The following is a 17,322-nucleotide window of genomic DNA, read 5'->3' as shown; positions in this document are numbered from 1 at the left end:
CTACTTAACTTCATTTCTTTTTAGTTCTACAGCCCGGTTCGAATGTAAGATTTAATTTTAATCTCGGTTTAATTATATTACTATTTATCTTTTTCTAATTTTTAGAATTAAAGTTAATTTTACATTTACAGAACCGGGTTTAAGAATTGAAAAAGGCAAAGAGTTGAATCGAGATCGAAGTTAATCTATATTGATAGAAATGAATACAAAGCACAATTCTACTAACGTAAAATTGATTTTGAACGGTTCAATTTATTCTTTGTCCAAGTTAATTTTACATTGATGGAACTGGGCCTAATCTGGCAAAATTAAATCGACGGAAATGGAATTACAGCAAGAATTGCAAAGACATTTCGTGTAAAAAATGTTCTTTACATTCTCTCATCACGACTGCATAATTAAACTTACCTGATTACTATTCTCCGATTTTTTTCTTCATATCTTCTTTTCAGGATCTTCTATCATATCTCATTCATATGTTCTCCGTATCTTTTAGGACGACGTTGTTAAGATGACACTGAATACTTTTTAATTAGTGACATATCATCATTTATCTTTTCTGATATTCCATGAGTAAAAGATGTTTTCGACATTTAACGATATAGTCAACACAAACATTTCTATTCTTCTTGACATTCAATGATTAATAAGGGTAGGATGACACTTGTGTCAACTTGTGGCACAAAGTGGAAAGTACCCAAAGATAGAATAATACTTGTATTATGTCATTCAATGGAAATCACTACCTGTAGTGACTACTGGGTTCTTTCCATTTGGTGACACGAGTCAACACAAAAGTGTCATTCTTCCTTTGTTACTCATTGTGCCAAAAAAAATAGAAGAATATTTGTGTCGACTTCTGTTGTTAAATAAAAAACACTCATTGCCACTAATGTACATTAATTTTAATCTCGATTCAACTTACTTTTCATCTTTTTCTATTTCTAAGAATTGAAAAAAGGTGAAAAATAAGCTAAACCGAGATTAAAAATTACTTTACATCGATGGAAACAGGCATAAATAAAATGTATGTTTTCTGTCCATCCTTGTTATCCATATCGAGATATAAAAATATCAATATCATATATATTTAACAAAAAAATAACGCCCAGATATCATATATAAAATTATAACATTTTATGTTATATTAGATAAGAGGACTTAGCTACGTCGCGCTGTGATAAATGACGAGTGCTTCAGGTATTACTGTAAACACTGGTATATTGATTTCTACGGATATATAAACCAAAATTAATATAATAATACAATAGTAATAATAATAATAATAATAATAATAATAATAGAATTACTAATGCGGAATAGACAGTTGCATACGAGTTGCACTGTTGCTCGATTTTCTGTTTTCTGGAACAGTGGATTAATGGAAATAAGCGGAGTCGAGTACCCGGAGATGCTGTTATTTTAAATGTTTTCGTGACTCGGGGGAAAACAATCGTGGGAATTGTTTGCGTTCATTCTCTGCTTGTAAATCAGTAAAAATGCTAACTATGAATAACACAAGATGTCTCGAACCACGCTGCGGAATCCAGAAGAAACGTACGCATTCTGGATCACGTGTCTCGCGAGAGATACAACAAAAAAAAACGAATTCTTTTTTCTCCGTATATAACGATAATATGTTTCCTGTTTTCTGTTGTGCAATCATGTTTAAGAACATGAAGATATGTTAAACAAATTCATAATTCCGAACGTACCTTTCTCATTAATGCAAATGTCTCGATCATGTTTAAGTATTTCATTATTGTAACTCGTAATAATGAGTGGCTGAATGAAAACGATGGAAAAAAGAGAAATCTAAACGTTTAAAAAGATTTACGTAAGTTTATTAATAATGTTGAAACATTTTATCAAGCGTTCTAAGATTATTTTATCTACTTGATTTACTTAATCGTATGTAAGAATAATCCTTAGGAATAATTATTATCCAAAGAATAATTTCTATTAAGATTGCAAAAATATTAATGGCACCAATTTGGTTCTCTCCGCATACGTTTCTTTTGCATTCTTGGTGTTAATTTCCATGATTATTGCCGTCACAGAATGACAAAATCATTATCGCTTTTTATAGTAAACTTAATCCTTAGATTAACAATAGCAAATTAAAATTTTGTAATACTACTCAGGTCAAAACTACGTACGCGTGCTGTACATAGTGGAAGAAAAAGAAAATAAAGGAGAAGAAAAATGGAGAAAATTAATATTCTCTATGATTTTTAAGATTTTGAATGCCTTAATGCACTTATGTATGTTTTCGCGTCGTTTGCGGTAAAAAAGCTAATCCGTTTACACCTGACTTGATCCCATAAGAAAGGGATTCAGCAATAATTGCTTAGCAAAAGATATGAACTAATCAATGACAGCGAGCTTACGACTCGGAAGACGAGAGTTTCAACGGTAGAATCCCCATTCGTTTTCGATGCTACTGTTGGACATATTAAATTACAAAATGCACGCCGTTGAAACTCATTCGAGGCGATTCACTGTCTCGCTAAGCCAATCTCGATGTTTAATCGAAGTCACGCGATCGCAGACTCGCCAAGGAAGGCCCGACCTAGTCATCGTTGACCTCGATCGGGATACTCGTAGTGAAGGTCGGCGTCTCCAACTCCTCGTGCTTCTTCATCTTCATACTCTGCAAGTAACGAGATTCACAGTTATATCGGTCGAGGACATGGGAAAAGTGATGGTTTACTGCGTGGCGAATGGGATTGCGTTATTGCGCGACACATGAATTAAAGGCGTGAATTAAAGACGTGAATTAAAGGCTTGTCGAAAAGTGCTAATTATTTAGCTGAACGCGAATGCAATTAGAGATCTATCCCCGTGCGTCTTACCTGTTGCAGTTTATAGTGATTAATGATATCCTGATCGGCTGGGCAGCTCTGTAGGAAAGCGTCGAGCCTGTACATGTGATGCATGTACCGCCACAGATGTACCAGAGTCTCCGGTATCTCGAAGTCGGCAAAGTACTTGCCGGCGACCCTGATGTGCTGCAGCCGCGGCATCAGCTCGCAGTCAAAGCAGCACATGGTGTCGCCGGTGAGGAAGCGCGTACCTTTGCGGCCCAAATGTTCATCGATCTTGCGTAGATGGGCCATCAAGGAAGAGGACTTGGGATCCTTGTCCTTGTCCTTTGCGTTCAGTAACAGCAGCTTGAGTTTCTGTGAAATGAATCGACATGTAATTTCTGGTCTCGGCAGAGAAAAGGGTATAATTCGACATCTCAGTTTCCTGATTAGTTTCACTCTCGACTGGATTGATCAACACTCACGCTGAACAAGTTCTCCACAAGAGTGGCCACTTCCTTATCCTGTACAAACAGATTGTGTCCGCCAGGGATGTTCTTCATGATGTGCCGTTCGATCTTTTCGTTTTCCAGTATCGCGTCGCCATTGTCGATCAGGATAGGCGGCGGCGTGGCCTGAAAGTTGGTGCGAAAATCGGGCGGTGGTTTTTGCATGTCCACGGTAGTCACCTTCAAGGAAATCGTCTTCAGTTCCGCTAAGAGATATAGATCCATGAAATATTCTTGGCAGAAAAGACAGGCGCCCTTTCGACGACCATCGATCGTCGATGCCTAAAAGGGATATTTTTTGTCATTAATTAACATCGAGAGAGAAATATAAACAAAATTTCTAGTTGACTAAGAAATATATATTTGGGATTTAAAAAATATATGTACTACTCAAATCTATTTTAGATTCAAGAATATATTATTGTTATTATGTAGATATTATTACGATTTATAATATGTCTATCTTTTTTTCATATATATAATTATATTACATCTCGTTATTTTTCGCAGTAAAAGCTGCATTTTGCGACTATTATTAACGTTAAAACTGGCATGTAAATTCTGCGGTATCTTGCGGGTTCGATTATCCTGTCTGTATCTCTGGGTGATAAGAGGCTGACGTCAGCTAACAACTAGTTCACGAATTCAACAACGGCGTGGCGAAACGCGCGAATCTTTGTGTTTGCGAGTGATGAGCAAACCCAACCCATTAGTCAAACCTTCGATCCAACGTCCCACCACCGCACATTTTTTTTACTGCTCGATCGGCCGAATCGAGAGAGTACCGAATTCGCTAGAGCACGGCGCACTCATTTCCTCGATGTCACGGTTTATTTATTCGCTCGTCTCTGACGTCCTAACTGCGTTTGCATTCATGGCCGTCCTGAAAAAAACCTTCAGCAATCTACCAATTAAAATTATCTTCTTTTTTCGCCGATGTGTTATTTTCAACATGAATTCTGATATTTTCCAAGCTAGAAAACGTATCAGAGCTATTACTTTTAACAACTTTGAAGATTCAAAGATTCCGAATCTTTTCGAAGTTTACTCCGAATCTTTAAAGTTTAAAGTGCCTTCGAATATATTACGAAACTTTAATCTTTGAAGCTCTGAAGTTTGATTTGTATCGTCAAACGTCGAAAAATAAATGTTTACTGTTTAAAACTTTTAGAGTGAAATCTCACTCCTAAAGATAAAAAAATTGAGCCATTCTTTTTCAAAACTGGTTTAATTTAAACTCTTTAGTGAGATTCCACTTCAAAGAATAGAGAGAGAATACATCATCACTACCAGGGAAATTCGATTTTTTGTCTTCTAAGTCCAACCGGCGGCTTCAACTTTATTTTCTTCTGGCATTTGTATTCTATAATCGTATACCTCTCGTGCCTTCATACTTTTTAACCTTTGATCGTTTCAAGAATTATTGCATGATATTCCATCTAATATACCGTATCTAATGGACAATCGCGCGAATATCTTTCGTTATATGACATTCCCTCTGATCGTTATCCCCGATACTTTGATCCTTTATCCAACCGATGGAAGCTAAACAACCCACGCATTGTGTAACGTAATCGTTCTCTCCTCGGACAGACTCGACCACGATCATCCGTAATTCGAGCAAATTGAATCTCGGCAGTTTGCCAACTCTCTCTCTCTCTCTCTCTTTCTCTCTCTCGGACAACGACGGTTCTATTTTCATCAGGCGCTAACAATCGGCTGCTCTTCCAGGATCTAACGAGCCGGGCGTTTACAGAACAGGAGGTGGTCGCGCGATATCACAACGTACTGCTGTATCGCCGCTACTAGTATGGTTTATTACTACCGATGTCTTACTTTCTATCACAGTCCCATCACGCAGCAGCCGACACTTCGTGCGTTTTGTATTCTTTCTCGGCGATGACGCACAGTCCGTTTTCGGACGTTGCACAATGTGAGGGAGTTAAAAGGCTTCATTTGGCGCGCGCGCAATTCTGTCAGAGAATCTCCTGTCAAAGGTTACTCTCGCGGATCGAGGACGCGATAACGAATCTTTATGGATCGTTAATTCTCTTCGCAGTTTTTAATGCAAATATATGTGTACACGTCCGAAAAAACGCCGTTCCAGAAATCCAACAAGTGTTTTGGAGCGCCGCAGCGAAAGCGAAACTTCGGAGCAGAAAATTATATCTCTAAAATTATTTAATAAAAAAAAAATCTATATTGAGGTCCTTTCGTTTATTGATGGGTTCAGAGGTCTTCGCTTCTTTTTTACGTTCTACCGTTACGTACTTTTGTACGAGCCTCAAAGACGCGGATCTGTTTCCACACTCCATTCAGCGATGTATGTTGCTGTCTGATATCAAGTTTTATTTGTCTTACACGAATGAGATTCAAGCAGCCACACTATTAATGTTAAATGTGAAATATGAACGCGTGTCATGATAATCCCTCAGGCGTCCATCGCACATCTGTTAAACATCTTTTGGAGTTGAATGCGTTCGCACGGTATCAAGAACTATCTATCTATCGGTTGATCAAAGAACACGGAGCGTCATTGCACGTAATGTTTGCGTCATTATTTCCGGAACATCCGGGAAGGTGAAATAAAATATAACGACAATTCGGCGAGGATAGTCAAGCCAACCTCGCTTATTTGATTATCAACGAGCTTGATTTTCCGTACGGCGGTTATGTTCATCGGGAATTCCACGAAGAATATTCAAGAGTTATGCCTGTCTCTTCGTCCACGATTTGCACAAGTCGACTTTGAGGTATGAGTCATTTATTCCGAATAAAGCGCGCAATAAGCAGATAACGAGAGACAAATAATTCATGAAGTGAAGCCATTTTTACAGACTTCAACTTGATCGTCGCGATTCTGTCTGTCCTGACGTTGTTTCGATCTTTTACAAATATCAATTTTTTTTCTAGATTTCTAAAAAAGGAACAAAGAATAAAAATAATTGACATTCAGTTCAATATTATCAAAATGTAACATAAAATAAAGCGAGAGCATGATAACAGCTTGAAGAAGTCTCTCTGAGACTCCCCAGCGGAAATCTAGCCTCCTCTTTGGTATTCATGTCGAATATACAAGTCGCACGAAGAACGCGGATGGTGGATCAAATGTCATGAAGACACTGAACATCTTCCATCTTTGAACGCGACTCTATCTCTCACCCGCGGTCAGCGCTCCTCACCTCCTTTCTCTATTACGAAAGTCTGAAAATTCGTACACGATGTCAGGTGTGCATCCTTCGATATTTCATGGAAACTACATTCTAAAAAATAATCGATGTGGATTTAACATCACGCAGTGTCTTTACATACAGAAAAATGTTCTGGTTAAATAAACAAAAAGGTCCAACCGGAATAGCGTTTTGGTGGAGCCAAACATAATTGATATAACAGAATTTCTGATTGATGATAACCAGAAAATCATTTCATCAAAATGCAAGTCTAGTTGAATCTTTTTTGCTAGAACATTTTTCTCAGAATATAATTCTCACTGATGTTAATGGATGCTTTCCATTTTAAATCAACACAAACTATTACACCTTTCTTGATATTCAATGAAATAACAAAAATAGAACGACATTTGTGTTGTCAACTTCTGTCACCAAATGGAAAGCACTCAATATTAAATCAACACGGATTTACCACCATGAGTTTCAAATCCATATCATTATGGCGTTGACACAAACATCAGAGACTGTAATTCCCCAACATTTTTTCACTACTTTCCTATAATAATCCAACCAAGGTTATTTGGTGTCCAATTGCATTTTTCAAAGAAGATATTTGGGCTCTGAAAAAATCTGAAAAAAATTCGAATACACTCTTCCAACATTTAAGAATACAATTTTACAATACGACCCAAAATGTTTTTCACTTTTTTTGTACGGGTCCGATTTTAAGACAGATTAATTCAAAATTGAAAATTTACCCGAGTCTTTAAAAAGACTCGGTTGGACTACGGAAAATTAAATCCATACCAATAATATTTTTTAGAGTGCAACCGAAAATCAGGGTCGAAACGGAAGGATGCCAACAAAATGGGAGGGTGCATCTTTTCAAAATCACACGACAAATCGCTCTCTGTCTCGTGCATATAGGAAAGATTTATCGTATCGTTCAAAATTTTAACGACACGATTTAACTCGCCGTGAAGGAGATACACAGGCAGGCGAATTCCATTCCTTTGAAAAGCCGCGCAAGCATTTGTCGAACGCGAATCGGTGAAACCACTGGCGTTTTGATTGAGTTCAGCATATTTACGGGCGACGCGGGGACAATCGACCGCTTCGACGTGGAATACTGGAATTTCGGTTTAGGCGAGCCGAAGCGAGAAGCGAAGTGTTTCATTTTTTTTTCTCCTTCGCGTCGATGTCTGTTACGCGAACGATTCGCGTTATTGCGGCCTCGCGACAACGTAACGTGGCTCCGTTGAAGCCGCGGAACTGGACGGTAAAAACGGGGAAAAGAAATCGAACGGAAAAAGGAAGAACGACGACTAGTAAGAACGGTGTATGCATCGCTGGTATCGCTAATGGTAACATCGCGGACAACCTTGTTTCATGCCTGAAAGAAATTAATGCGTGCCTGCGCACTTGTGTCATTCGCCCGAGGAATTCTCCGCACGACAAAAGTCTTACGAGGAAGAATCTTATCCCCGCGAACGACTTCATGAAATATGGACGAGTCAATGACTTCGAAAGTGACACAATTCCGATCTCTCGAACTGCTATTCTGATCGTAACACGCACTGAAAAATGTATTGAATTTTAATAAATAGTTATTAGTACTAATGTAACAATTATTTACAGAAAATAAATATTTGCTAAATAAAAATTATAATAGTTAAATCAAATGAAATACTTCTTCTTGTATCAAATAAATATGTGTTCACAATGAGTAAATATTCAACAGGCACTATTCAAACAAATATTTATTAAAATTTAGTACATTTTTCTCTCAATATAAGATGCTTTCATGATGAACACAGTGAAGTTATTACATTCTTGTTGTTTGCTAATGTTAAACAAAGCTGAAATAATCATTGTGTTACACTGTTGTTATTTTTTACTTGGAAAATCAGTGCAAAACTAGTGCAACTGAGTGCAAATTAGTTTACATATTCCATTGTTAATAAATAATTAAATCCTTTTAAGATTATGTCATTATTGTGACAGAAGCAATATATAATTAAAATGATTCAATTCTTTATTAACACTGAAAATATGTGAACTAACTAACATTCAATTGTACTTAGTTCCTGCACCAGTGTTTCATTAGTTTTCCCAGTAGAAAACGTTATGTATCTTTTGATGGAAAGAGCACTAATTGCGCTTTCCATTTGATCACACAAGTCGACATAAGTATCGTTTCATCTTTGTTACTCTGAATGCCAAGAACGATGTTTATGTCGACTTGTGTCACTAAATACAAAGCATCCAATAATAAGTGGTACGATTTAATAAATATCTATATTATAATTATAGTAAATTATACAATAATTGATCCCAATTAAATATTCTTGTGTCACAATTATTATATCTTTTATAATTATATTAGGTGTTGGAATTAATTCGTAGCGTTTTACAAGTGATGGGAAGTACTTTCATTAATGTATTTTTTAATGCTCATGTGAAATAAATAACATTCTTTCATTAAAAAACGCTACGAATTAATTCCAACACCTAATATATAATTGCTTAAATTTTTGTAGCTTAATTCGTCTAATAGATGGCTCATATAATACAATACGGAACCTCCTTTTACAGCATCTTCATTGCATACCATACTTGTACAGGACGCCCGGTATCCCGCTGTACATACCGTTACAAGTAGGCAAATATACGCACGTGTATGTACGCACGCGTGCAAATACCTACGACTTCTGCGAATATACAGGGTGATTTTAACATATTTCGTCACTCATGAGTAGAGTGAGTCGAACTGAGTCGAAAAGTTCTACCATTCTACCATTTTGCAATTTACGCAATAGTTAACGAGATATTAATTACTAAAAATCGCCAAATATTGGTCTTGAATAATTTTTTACTCAAATACTACCAACTTTATAAAAAAACTGCAAGAGACAAAAATCATTTATTTTCTTCTCATAGAACTCTAAAAATTTTCTCAAAATTTTTTATCAACTTTTTAGTACTGCATTTTTTTATTTTTACCAACATGAAAAAATACGGTATTCTGAAAAAATTCTGAAAAAATTCTCAGAACTTTATGAGAAGAAAATAAATGATTTTTGTCTCTTGCAGTTTTTCTATAAAGTTGATAGTATTTGAGTAAAAAATTATTCAAGACATATATTTGACAATTTTTAGTAATTAATATCTTGTTAATTATTGCGAAAATTGCAAAATGGTAGAGAACTTTTCGACTCAGTTCGATTCACTCTACCTGCTCATAATGGGTGACGAAATATGTTAAAATCACCCCATATACAGCGTATATATGTAGTCATAAACTCTATGATGCCATCATCAGCCTTCTGCTCGCCATTTTTCCTGAATGAAACCGATGACGTGGACAAGGAAAAAAAAGAAGGAAAAAAAAACAATGCTGTCGAAATATCTTTCGCGAAGATACACACGTAAGCGGCTATTATTAGCGGGGCGACGTTTTGCAGTCATGTGGACATCGATATCCTTCGATTTCGCATCGCGCGAAGGACGATTTCCTCCTCTCGCGCTCGAGTATCTTTTTTGCGACTTTTTTTAATGCTTTGTTTGAACGAACGGTGCTACGTGTTCGTGGAACGATCGTGTGAACTCTCCGAGTGTCTCTGACTTCCACCCAGCACGCTTGTAATGACCTTAGAGGAGATTAAAGTGCGATCGATCGCCATGCTCGCAGGTGGTTACGCGATTTTTCTTTTGCTCAATGTATATGTACATATACATCACGACGGGAAAAATAACTCTAACGGGACGTTGAAGAGACTTGTGACATAGCATATTATATGAGCATATTGTATAGCAAACGAGTCCAAAAGAAAGTACCGTACTCGCAAGAAAGACGTCAAAAGAGAGGACATCTTTTCTATTATGTTTCCATTTAGTTTAAAAATCTTATATTCTGTCCTCAAATTTATCAACCTCGCATTCGACTGATTGCTTCGTTTAAAAAAATATTTTTCTTTTTTTCGGACAAAAACAAAAGTTCGTAAAAATTATTCTCTTCTGCAATCCAGAAAACAAGATGATTATTTATCATCATTTTGCCGTTATTTTGACTAGGAATTCACACTCCTCTAGTTTTAATTTTTACAAGACGGAAAAAATCACTACAGTCGCACTAAAAGTGTCATCTTTCGGCAAGAAATACAATGAAAAAAAATTCCAACAAATCAAAACTACTCATTGCTGTAAGGTTTTAGGCTAATTCTACAATGTGCTCTTTGTTTCCTGTTTCTTGCTATTTGTCTCTGTTTGCCTCTTGCCTTTTTGGTCAATAAGACAAGAGACAAACAGCAAGAAACAGAAAACAAAAAGCACATTGTAGAATTAGCCTCAATAACAGACTCCCGCCTTCCGAGGATTAATAAATCGACGAGTATATTCCTAGAATCATCGAGGAATAAAATAGAGAAGATACGGGAAACGAAGTCACCGAAGTCGGGGAAAGCCAGAGAAACAAGGAAAGCGGAAGGCAAAGGAGTCCATCGTTTAACGGTAGAATCTTGCGGAGGACCTCGTGGTAGCCGCTCGTCGTTTCGTCTCGTTTGACATACTTAAGAGAACTTCGCACGATCGCCTTCCGAGAGTGCAAGATCGGCCGGTTTACCATTAAATCTTCCCGCGCGATTTCGATGATTGGATCCAAAGTTACGCCCGATATACCGTCGTTCTTCGATTTGCAACAACGGTATAGCTGATCCGGCGACGTGCCAGCATAGCTTTGACCTCGTTAACCGAATAAATTAAACAGCGGCCGTTTAATATCCGTGCATGTACGATATTTCGTTGCCAGGAGATAAGAGAGAGAGTACGATACGCAAAATTCATAACTTCACTTAAGAATGTTCACTCTAGCATTCATATTCACGCGATTCGATTTGAAATTGCCTTTCGAATCGAGTCGTGATAATGCCTACATCACACTAGTGATTGTAGATTGCATTGTGACGGTATTTCGGAGTTATTTGGTAATAAAATGTTCTTTAGTTCGCTTTATTTGTTTCTATTGTTGAAGATAAGACGGTCACCCATATCGGTGCAACCTGTCCTTAAGTGTGTCAACGAGAATTTAGCCTGTTAGATAACTGACTTATCATCTCGATTGCAGTATTAGATGAATATTAAGCTAGGAAAATATTACTGCTGGCCAGCAGATTCTTTCTAATTAATCAAGAGACGTAAACGCAAAGTGATCTCCAATTGCTAGTGTGATACAGGCATAAGATATTGCAAAGTTCGAGGAAGTTGTTCTACAACGATAGTTCGATAGTAGAACGCCTCAATGAACTAGTTACAGACGTTTTATTTATAATTAGTTATACGTGTCAACAAGAACTCTTTCTCGATGAGATTCGAAGAGATTCGGTGAGATGCCGATTTTTCCGTGACAAATCAATTTTATCATCCATTTCTTTCCCCAGCTCGATAATTCACGATTAGTCTTTGGATTTTTTATCACGTATTTATTCGCGAGATATAGGCTGAAGAGCGTATTCTTAACAGTGTAACACTTCGCCAGCTACCTGAATATTTATCTAACACTGCAATCGAGATGATAAGTCAGTTATCTGAAAGACTGCCGCGTAGAATTCTCGTTGGCACACTTAAGGACAGGTTACACCGATATGGACGACCGTCTCACCTTCGACAATAGGAACAAGCAAAGACTTAAAGAGCAAACGAAATAACTCCGCGATACATTGAGAATATTTTGTATTGTTGTGTAAATTACAAAAACTTTCTCGCTTTCTAATTAAAAAATTTCATGGGTCTAATTAAAATATTCTAACTCTTAAAGATCGTAAATTAAGCCATTAATTCTTTTCCAAGACTGGAAAACTCACTTTTAAGAATTAGATTCCACTCTACAGAATTTAGAGAGTTAATAATGTGTAATAATTTAATTATGATAATTAATAATTTATATCCTGTGTAAATTATTCTTATGGCGCGACATCGTCATCTTCCCAGGAGAAAATTTCAAAAGCTTATGATTTCGACTGCGAGACGCTTCGTTCCTTTCACGAGTCATCTAATTCAACGATATATATTAAGATCGTTGCATGGCGTGTAGTATTTCTCTCGGAAGAAATCTGATCGATCGTCGGCGAAAGTTCATTCAATCGCGCAAGCTCTTTAATGGTCATTCGAAGGTAGCTTGTTTCCACTTAAGGAGTCATTCCTCCTTGGAAACACGGTGAAAAGAAAGTTCCAAGAACTCGCGTCGAATTCACCCTCGATCGAATCGGATCAATCAAGAACGATAGCCCTGGCTATTAATCTAATCAGAAACGAAAACGTAATCGAATACGATATCGTAATATATCGAAATCACAGTAAAGTGATATTGATATCGCAAAATTATGATATCATGTAAAATCAACGATCTTGTTTAAATTATTTTTCTATCTATCTAAGAATACGTGCGTATTAATACTTTACCGCTGAGTCATCCCAATCATTTTTTTATTTGGAACAAAAAAACAACAGACTTAAGAGCGCAAGTTACTTTGAAGTTACCGTCAAAATATTTTACTCTTTCAAAAATTACACCACTCTATTTAACGTAAAAGACACGTAAACGCGTGTGACAAGAATTTACAGTGCTTTCAATGTCCTAAAAAGGAAACGTATAAATTCCTTGGAGAAACTCCTCCATATTTCTTCGCTAACAATCGCTAATCACGCGATAAAGAGATCTGATCTCAAGATTTTAATACGCCGCGCAAATTATTCCGATAAGATAGGAATGTGCCAGCGGCGAGACAGATGGAATTTGTACCTCGGCAGCAAAATCAATCGATTCTGGATATCAATCGTGATCCCGTGAAATCCCAGGAGCTGTATTTTCAAAAAATATCGCAAAAATATTATATGAAAAAATGTTATATAATATATTCTGTTATGAACTTTCTACAAAAAGCCTGAGCATCTAAGCTTAAATCTTAAACCGTAAGAAACTGACCAATCACAGTCGAATGAGAAGAATAATTTTATTTCAAGTTTAAGTAATGATTTTTATTGTAGAAATCTCATTAGACATCAAAGGAGCAATGATAACCCGATCTTTTGAGTTAAATAATATCTTGTTATTTTTAACTTCGTAGAGTGCCAAAATATAAATCAATTCATTTTTATAGTCAATTTAAAAGTAAATATTCATATTAACGTACATACTTAATAACTAATAAACAAAATTTCAGTCAAATTCGCTATATTTTCTTGAATTAAATTTAACTCCATTTTAAACCAATTAATAATATATTGAATAAGAAAAAAAATTAAATAAAAAATTAAATGAAAAAAATTTTTTTAAAATAAATTGAGTATAATTTGACGTGTATTGTAGGTTCTTTAATATTTCCGTGATTTTTTTTCGAAAATAAAACTCCAGAACGGGTACTGGCAGAAAAACCAGTCTAGTTACTGGCCTTTCATTTTCCACTTCCAGCGGGTCGCGGAGTCGCGCCGCGCGCGAGACAACTTTTTTTCGCCCGGTGGCTTTTCCCGTCGGCCGGGAAGCGGGAAATGGCGGGAAGGAACAGGAACGACAGCGGACGCCTTTTCGTCGTGTCGTCATGTTCCATCTGCCGCGCGATGCAACCACGTGACGCCCGCAGAATGCACAAGCGCCTCCGACGAAGAGGGAAGGGGTTAGGGGAGCGTCGCGGCTTCGGCGCCCTCGATGACTCCATGCGTAAAGAAATGTGTAACATACGCACGGCGCGTCGCGCTTCTCCGCCTCGCGGTACACCGAACGTTTAACGTCTGGTTTTTAAGCCTTGTGTCTGTTTGTGTTTCGCGAAGCAAGAAATCGCCCCAGATGGAGACCTCGGATGGAGAAAGAATTAATAATCATATTTGAACACAATAATAATTTAGAAATAAGAACGTCATGTAAAATCAATTAACAATAAGTAAGAGAAGCGGCACTTACGTTCCAAGTTGGAATAACACATATATTTAAATAAATTGAATTGTCCAAAAAAACCTTTATAACAAAAAAAAAACAACTAATTTCTATTAGCCTTTTTCCTCTTTATTCATTATTCAATAAATTTATTTCAAATATAATTGCGCCGATTATTTTAGCGCAAATTGAAATATATAATAATAGTCCCATCAAATTCGATGTTACTAGAATCTTAAAATCTATAAACAATGAAAAGTATTTGGATTCGGTCGTATCAATTTGTGACTGATCAATTCATTCTTTCTCCAAGATCTCGGAGCGATTTCTAGCATCGTGAACGTAAAGCTTGGAAAGTGATGCGATGTAAAGGGAAGACGTAGCCTATTTAACGTCGACCGGCTAGAGACGGAAATCTTTATTCGCAACGATACGATGGCGAGTCCGCAGCGGAGATTGGGCGACAGGTAAACCGATCTGGATCCCTTGATATAACGTTATAACATGCTAGCCGAAAGACTCGTGACACACGTATAGCCACCGCGATGAGCGGGATGAGCCCTTCTCGCAGGGAAGACTGGAGGAGGAGTTTCTTCGTTTTCCGCGTATCAGTCGAGCTGCGAGCAACGGCAGCGGATATACTTATACGTACACGCACGTACTCTACGCGTGCAACCGCGTCCGTTCCTCGCTCGTTCACGGCTCCAGTCCCTGGCGATCACGCGTCGACGAACGCGCGAGGGAGCCTCGCTCTGCGAGCAACAGAAAGACAGAAACGGTCGAGGCTGAACGACGAACGTACGCGAGAGTCGGCGAGATCCCGGCATATCGAGATATTCGATATCGCAGACGCCAACATGACGCGAAATAAAAACAAAGTCTGTACAGGAGAAAGAGAAAGAGAGAGAGAGAAAGAGGGGTTGAGGAACGGTCAACGGTCATGACGCGGATTATTTCGCGCTCTGGCCTATCACCGAACGGCCAATTTTACGGTCGCGGCGTCTCGCTGGGATAGGAAGGACCAGGGATTATCCTGCGGTTTCCCTGCAGGAGTAAACGAAAACCAGTTGGCTGCTCCACGCCCATAGCGCGCACGGGATAATCGCCTCCTTTTTTCTCCGTCTTCCTCTCCCTCCCTTTCAATAGTTTCAACGTACCGTTCCGATCGATCTGTCTCGCTCGCACGGTGATCTTCGATCGCGCATGGCAAACTCACCTTGATGATCAGCTCGATCTCGGGTACGTCGCCGTTACTGGTGCCGTTCTCGTGATTGTCGTCCGCCATCCTGACGGGGATCTTCGTACGCGGCGAAGAAGAAAGAAGGCACTTTTGTCCTGTGGCGTTTCTCGGCGGCTACCTCTTTCTTTCTTTCTCCCCCTCTCTCTCTCTCTCTCTCTCTCTTTCTTCCTCTTGCGTGACTCGACGCAAAACCGAACGAAACTAAAGAACGAACAGAACACAACGCAAGTTCGCTGAATACTGACTGAATTGACGCAACGCGTCACGACCGTCACGACTCACCTCACGCGGGCCGCGCCACGTTCGCGCCGATGGCGCCGCCTGCGGCGCGCCCGCCGAATCACGTGATGCTTCTTTGCGCGCGCGCGTGAGAAACGCGCCTAATTTGAAAATGGTTTGATGATGTTAGAAGATTATTGTATTCTGTAACTTATGTATAACGAATTACAGAATATAATATCCTTAACTAGAACTCTTAACAACAGTAACGACATCGTTACATTATCGTTACGCAGGTTTCATATATGATAAAAAAAACTGTAGGACAATATAACGATAAGAGTTAAAAAATAAAGGCTCAGATAAATCAATTTCTAAGTAGTAACAACATTTGAGATGAATCAAAAATTGGTTCTGAATTTTATAAGGTAATGTAAAGCCGATATTAGAAATTTGACATTAATCAGAAATTTGCCTTAAATTACATTCAACTGTCATTGTATATAATGCTGCATTTGGTCTTTTTACATTTTAGTTTGATGTGTTCTACTTGAATTCCTTACAAAAATTTTATTTAATGGAAGTTACTTATTTTGCTTTTAATACTAGATAGATAATTAATCATTATTTTCCAAATAAATTTCTGCAAGAGGTGTTTAAGATATAGAATTTTTACAAAACATTATAATAATATACAAAAATTAGAGAGTCTTTTGGAAGTTTTTATGATCTATTCTAGACTTTTACGTTGTTTGTATAATTATCATGTGATAAATTTTTCTATAATTTTTATGCTAATTGTTTGACCGATCAATAATTGCTAATCAATAATTAACGTTACAGTATCAAAATATGTGAATATTCCTATTAAATATTAGCGTTTGTCGCGCTAAAATATAAATAATTATACACAAAGTCCAGATATTTGTTGCATAAATGTTTTTCAAATTTGTTTTTCTTCATCAGGTGCGCAAGTAGGCGACAATATTTTCTTCAATGATTCGCTATTTCGAGGTTCTATGTAATGTTTTGCAATCTTCAAAGCATCTTGTAGAGGTGATTCTATCCTTCTTTCCTGTATATAAACACAATATGTATCACTTATATTTATGTAAAAGAAGATGTATTTTGAATTTAGACCTCATCTTGCGATTCTTCTAAAAAATTCTTCTCGATAACTGAATAGTGATGTGATTTTTTAAGAGCGTAGTCCGTGCCATCCATTACATTTTCTTTAAAAATATATTTTTTTATATATTTCATTAATATTTTGAGATATTTAACTCGCATTATATTTCTTTACCGTTGTTATCTGCACTTCGATATAACGTGACATTGCTGATCAAAATTATGTAGAAAACAAGAAAAGAAAGTCTTAGGAATGCCATCGTATGCAATTTTAAAGAAAGTGAAAATATAATTTGGAGGGAATTTGGATGATTAAAAACAAATT

The 17,322-nt window shown here is 37.3% G+C and overlaps 1 protein-coding gene across 2 annotated transcripts; it reads right to left on the bottom strand.

The window, feature by feature from the left end:
- Positions 1 to 1,203: 1,203 nt before the first annotated feature.
- Positions 1,204 to 15,929, bottom strand: Clic (chloride intracellular channel protein 5). Of its 2 annotated transcripts, none has more exons than XM_011067555.2 (4): positions 15,627 to 15,929; positions 3,293 to 3,598; positions 2,856 to 3,182; positions 1,204 to 2,653 (listed from the first exon to the last, which is right to left on the bottom strand). In XM_011067555.2, exons 1-4 carry the CDS (start codon positions 15,693 to 15,695, stop codon positions 2,573 to 2,575), a joined length of 783 nt encoding a protein of 260 aa, XP_011065857.1. In that variant the 5' UTR covers positions 15,696 to 15,929; the 3' UTR covers positions 1,204 to 2,572. The 2 variants fall into 2 exon arrangements, with proteins under 2 accessions (XP_011065857.1, XP_087266479.1); XM_087410353.1 differs by lacking the exon at positions 15,627 to 15,929 and adding an exon at positions 4,875 to 5,111.
- Positions 15,930 to 17,322: the final 1,393 nt, after the last annotated feature.

The sequence above is a fragment of the Acromyrmex echinatior genome, chromosome 10, assembly GCF_024713525.1.
Source record: "Acromyrmex echinatior isolate Ae372 chromosome 10, ASM2471352v2, whole genome shotgun sequence".
NCBI lineage: Eukaryota > Metazoa > Arthropoda > Insecta > Hymenoptera > Formicidae > Acromyrmex > Acromyrmex echinatior.
This window is presented reverse-complemented; position numbering and strand designations above follow the sequence as displayed.

Excerpts from the sequence above, each read along its gene's own strand:
- Clic (XM_087410353.1), bottom strand. The coding sequence starts at position 5,018 with ATGAAAATAGAACCGTCGTTGTCCGAGAGAGAGAAAGAGAGAGAGAGA. Across the intron at positions 3,599-4,874 it reads ACGATTACGTTACACAATGC|GCATCGACGATCGATGGTCG; the intron begins GTGGGTTGTTTA and ends TATCCCTTTTAG. Across the intron at positions 3,183-3,292 it reads TTGTGGAGAACTTGTTCAGC|AAACTCAAGCTGCTGTTACT; the intron begins GTGAGTGTTGAT and ends TTCATTTCACAG.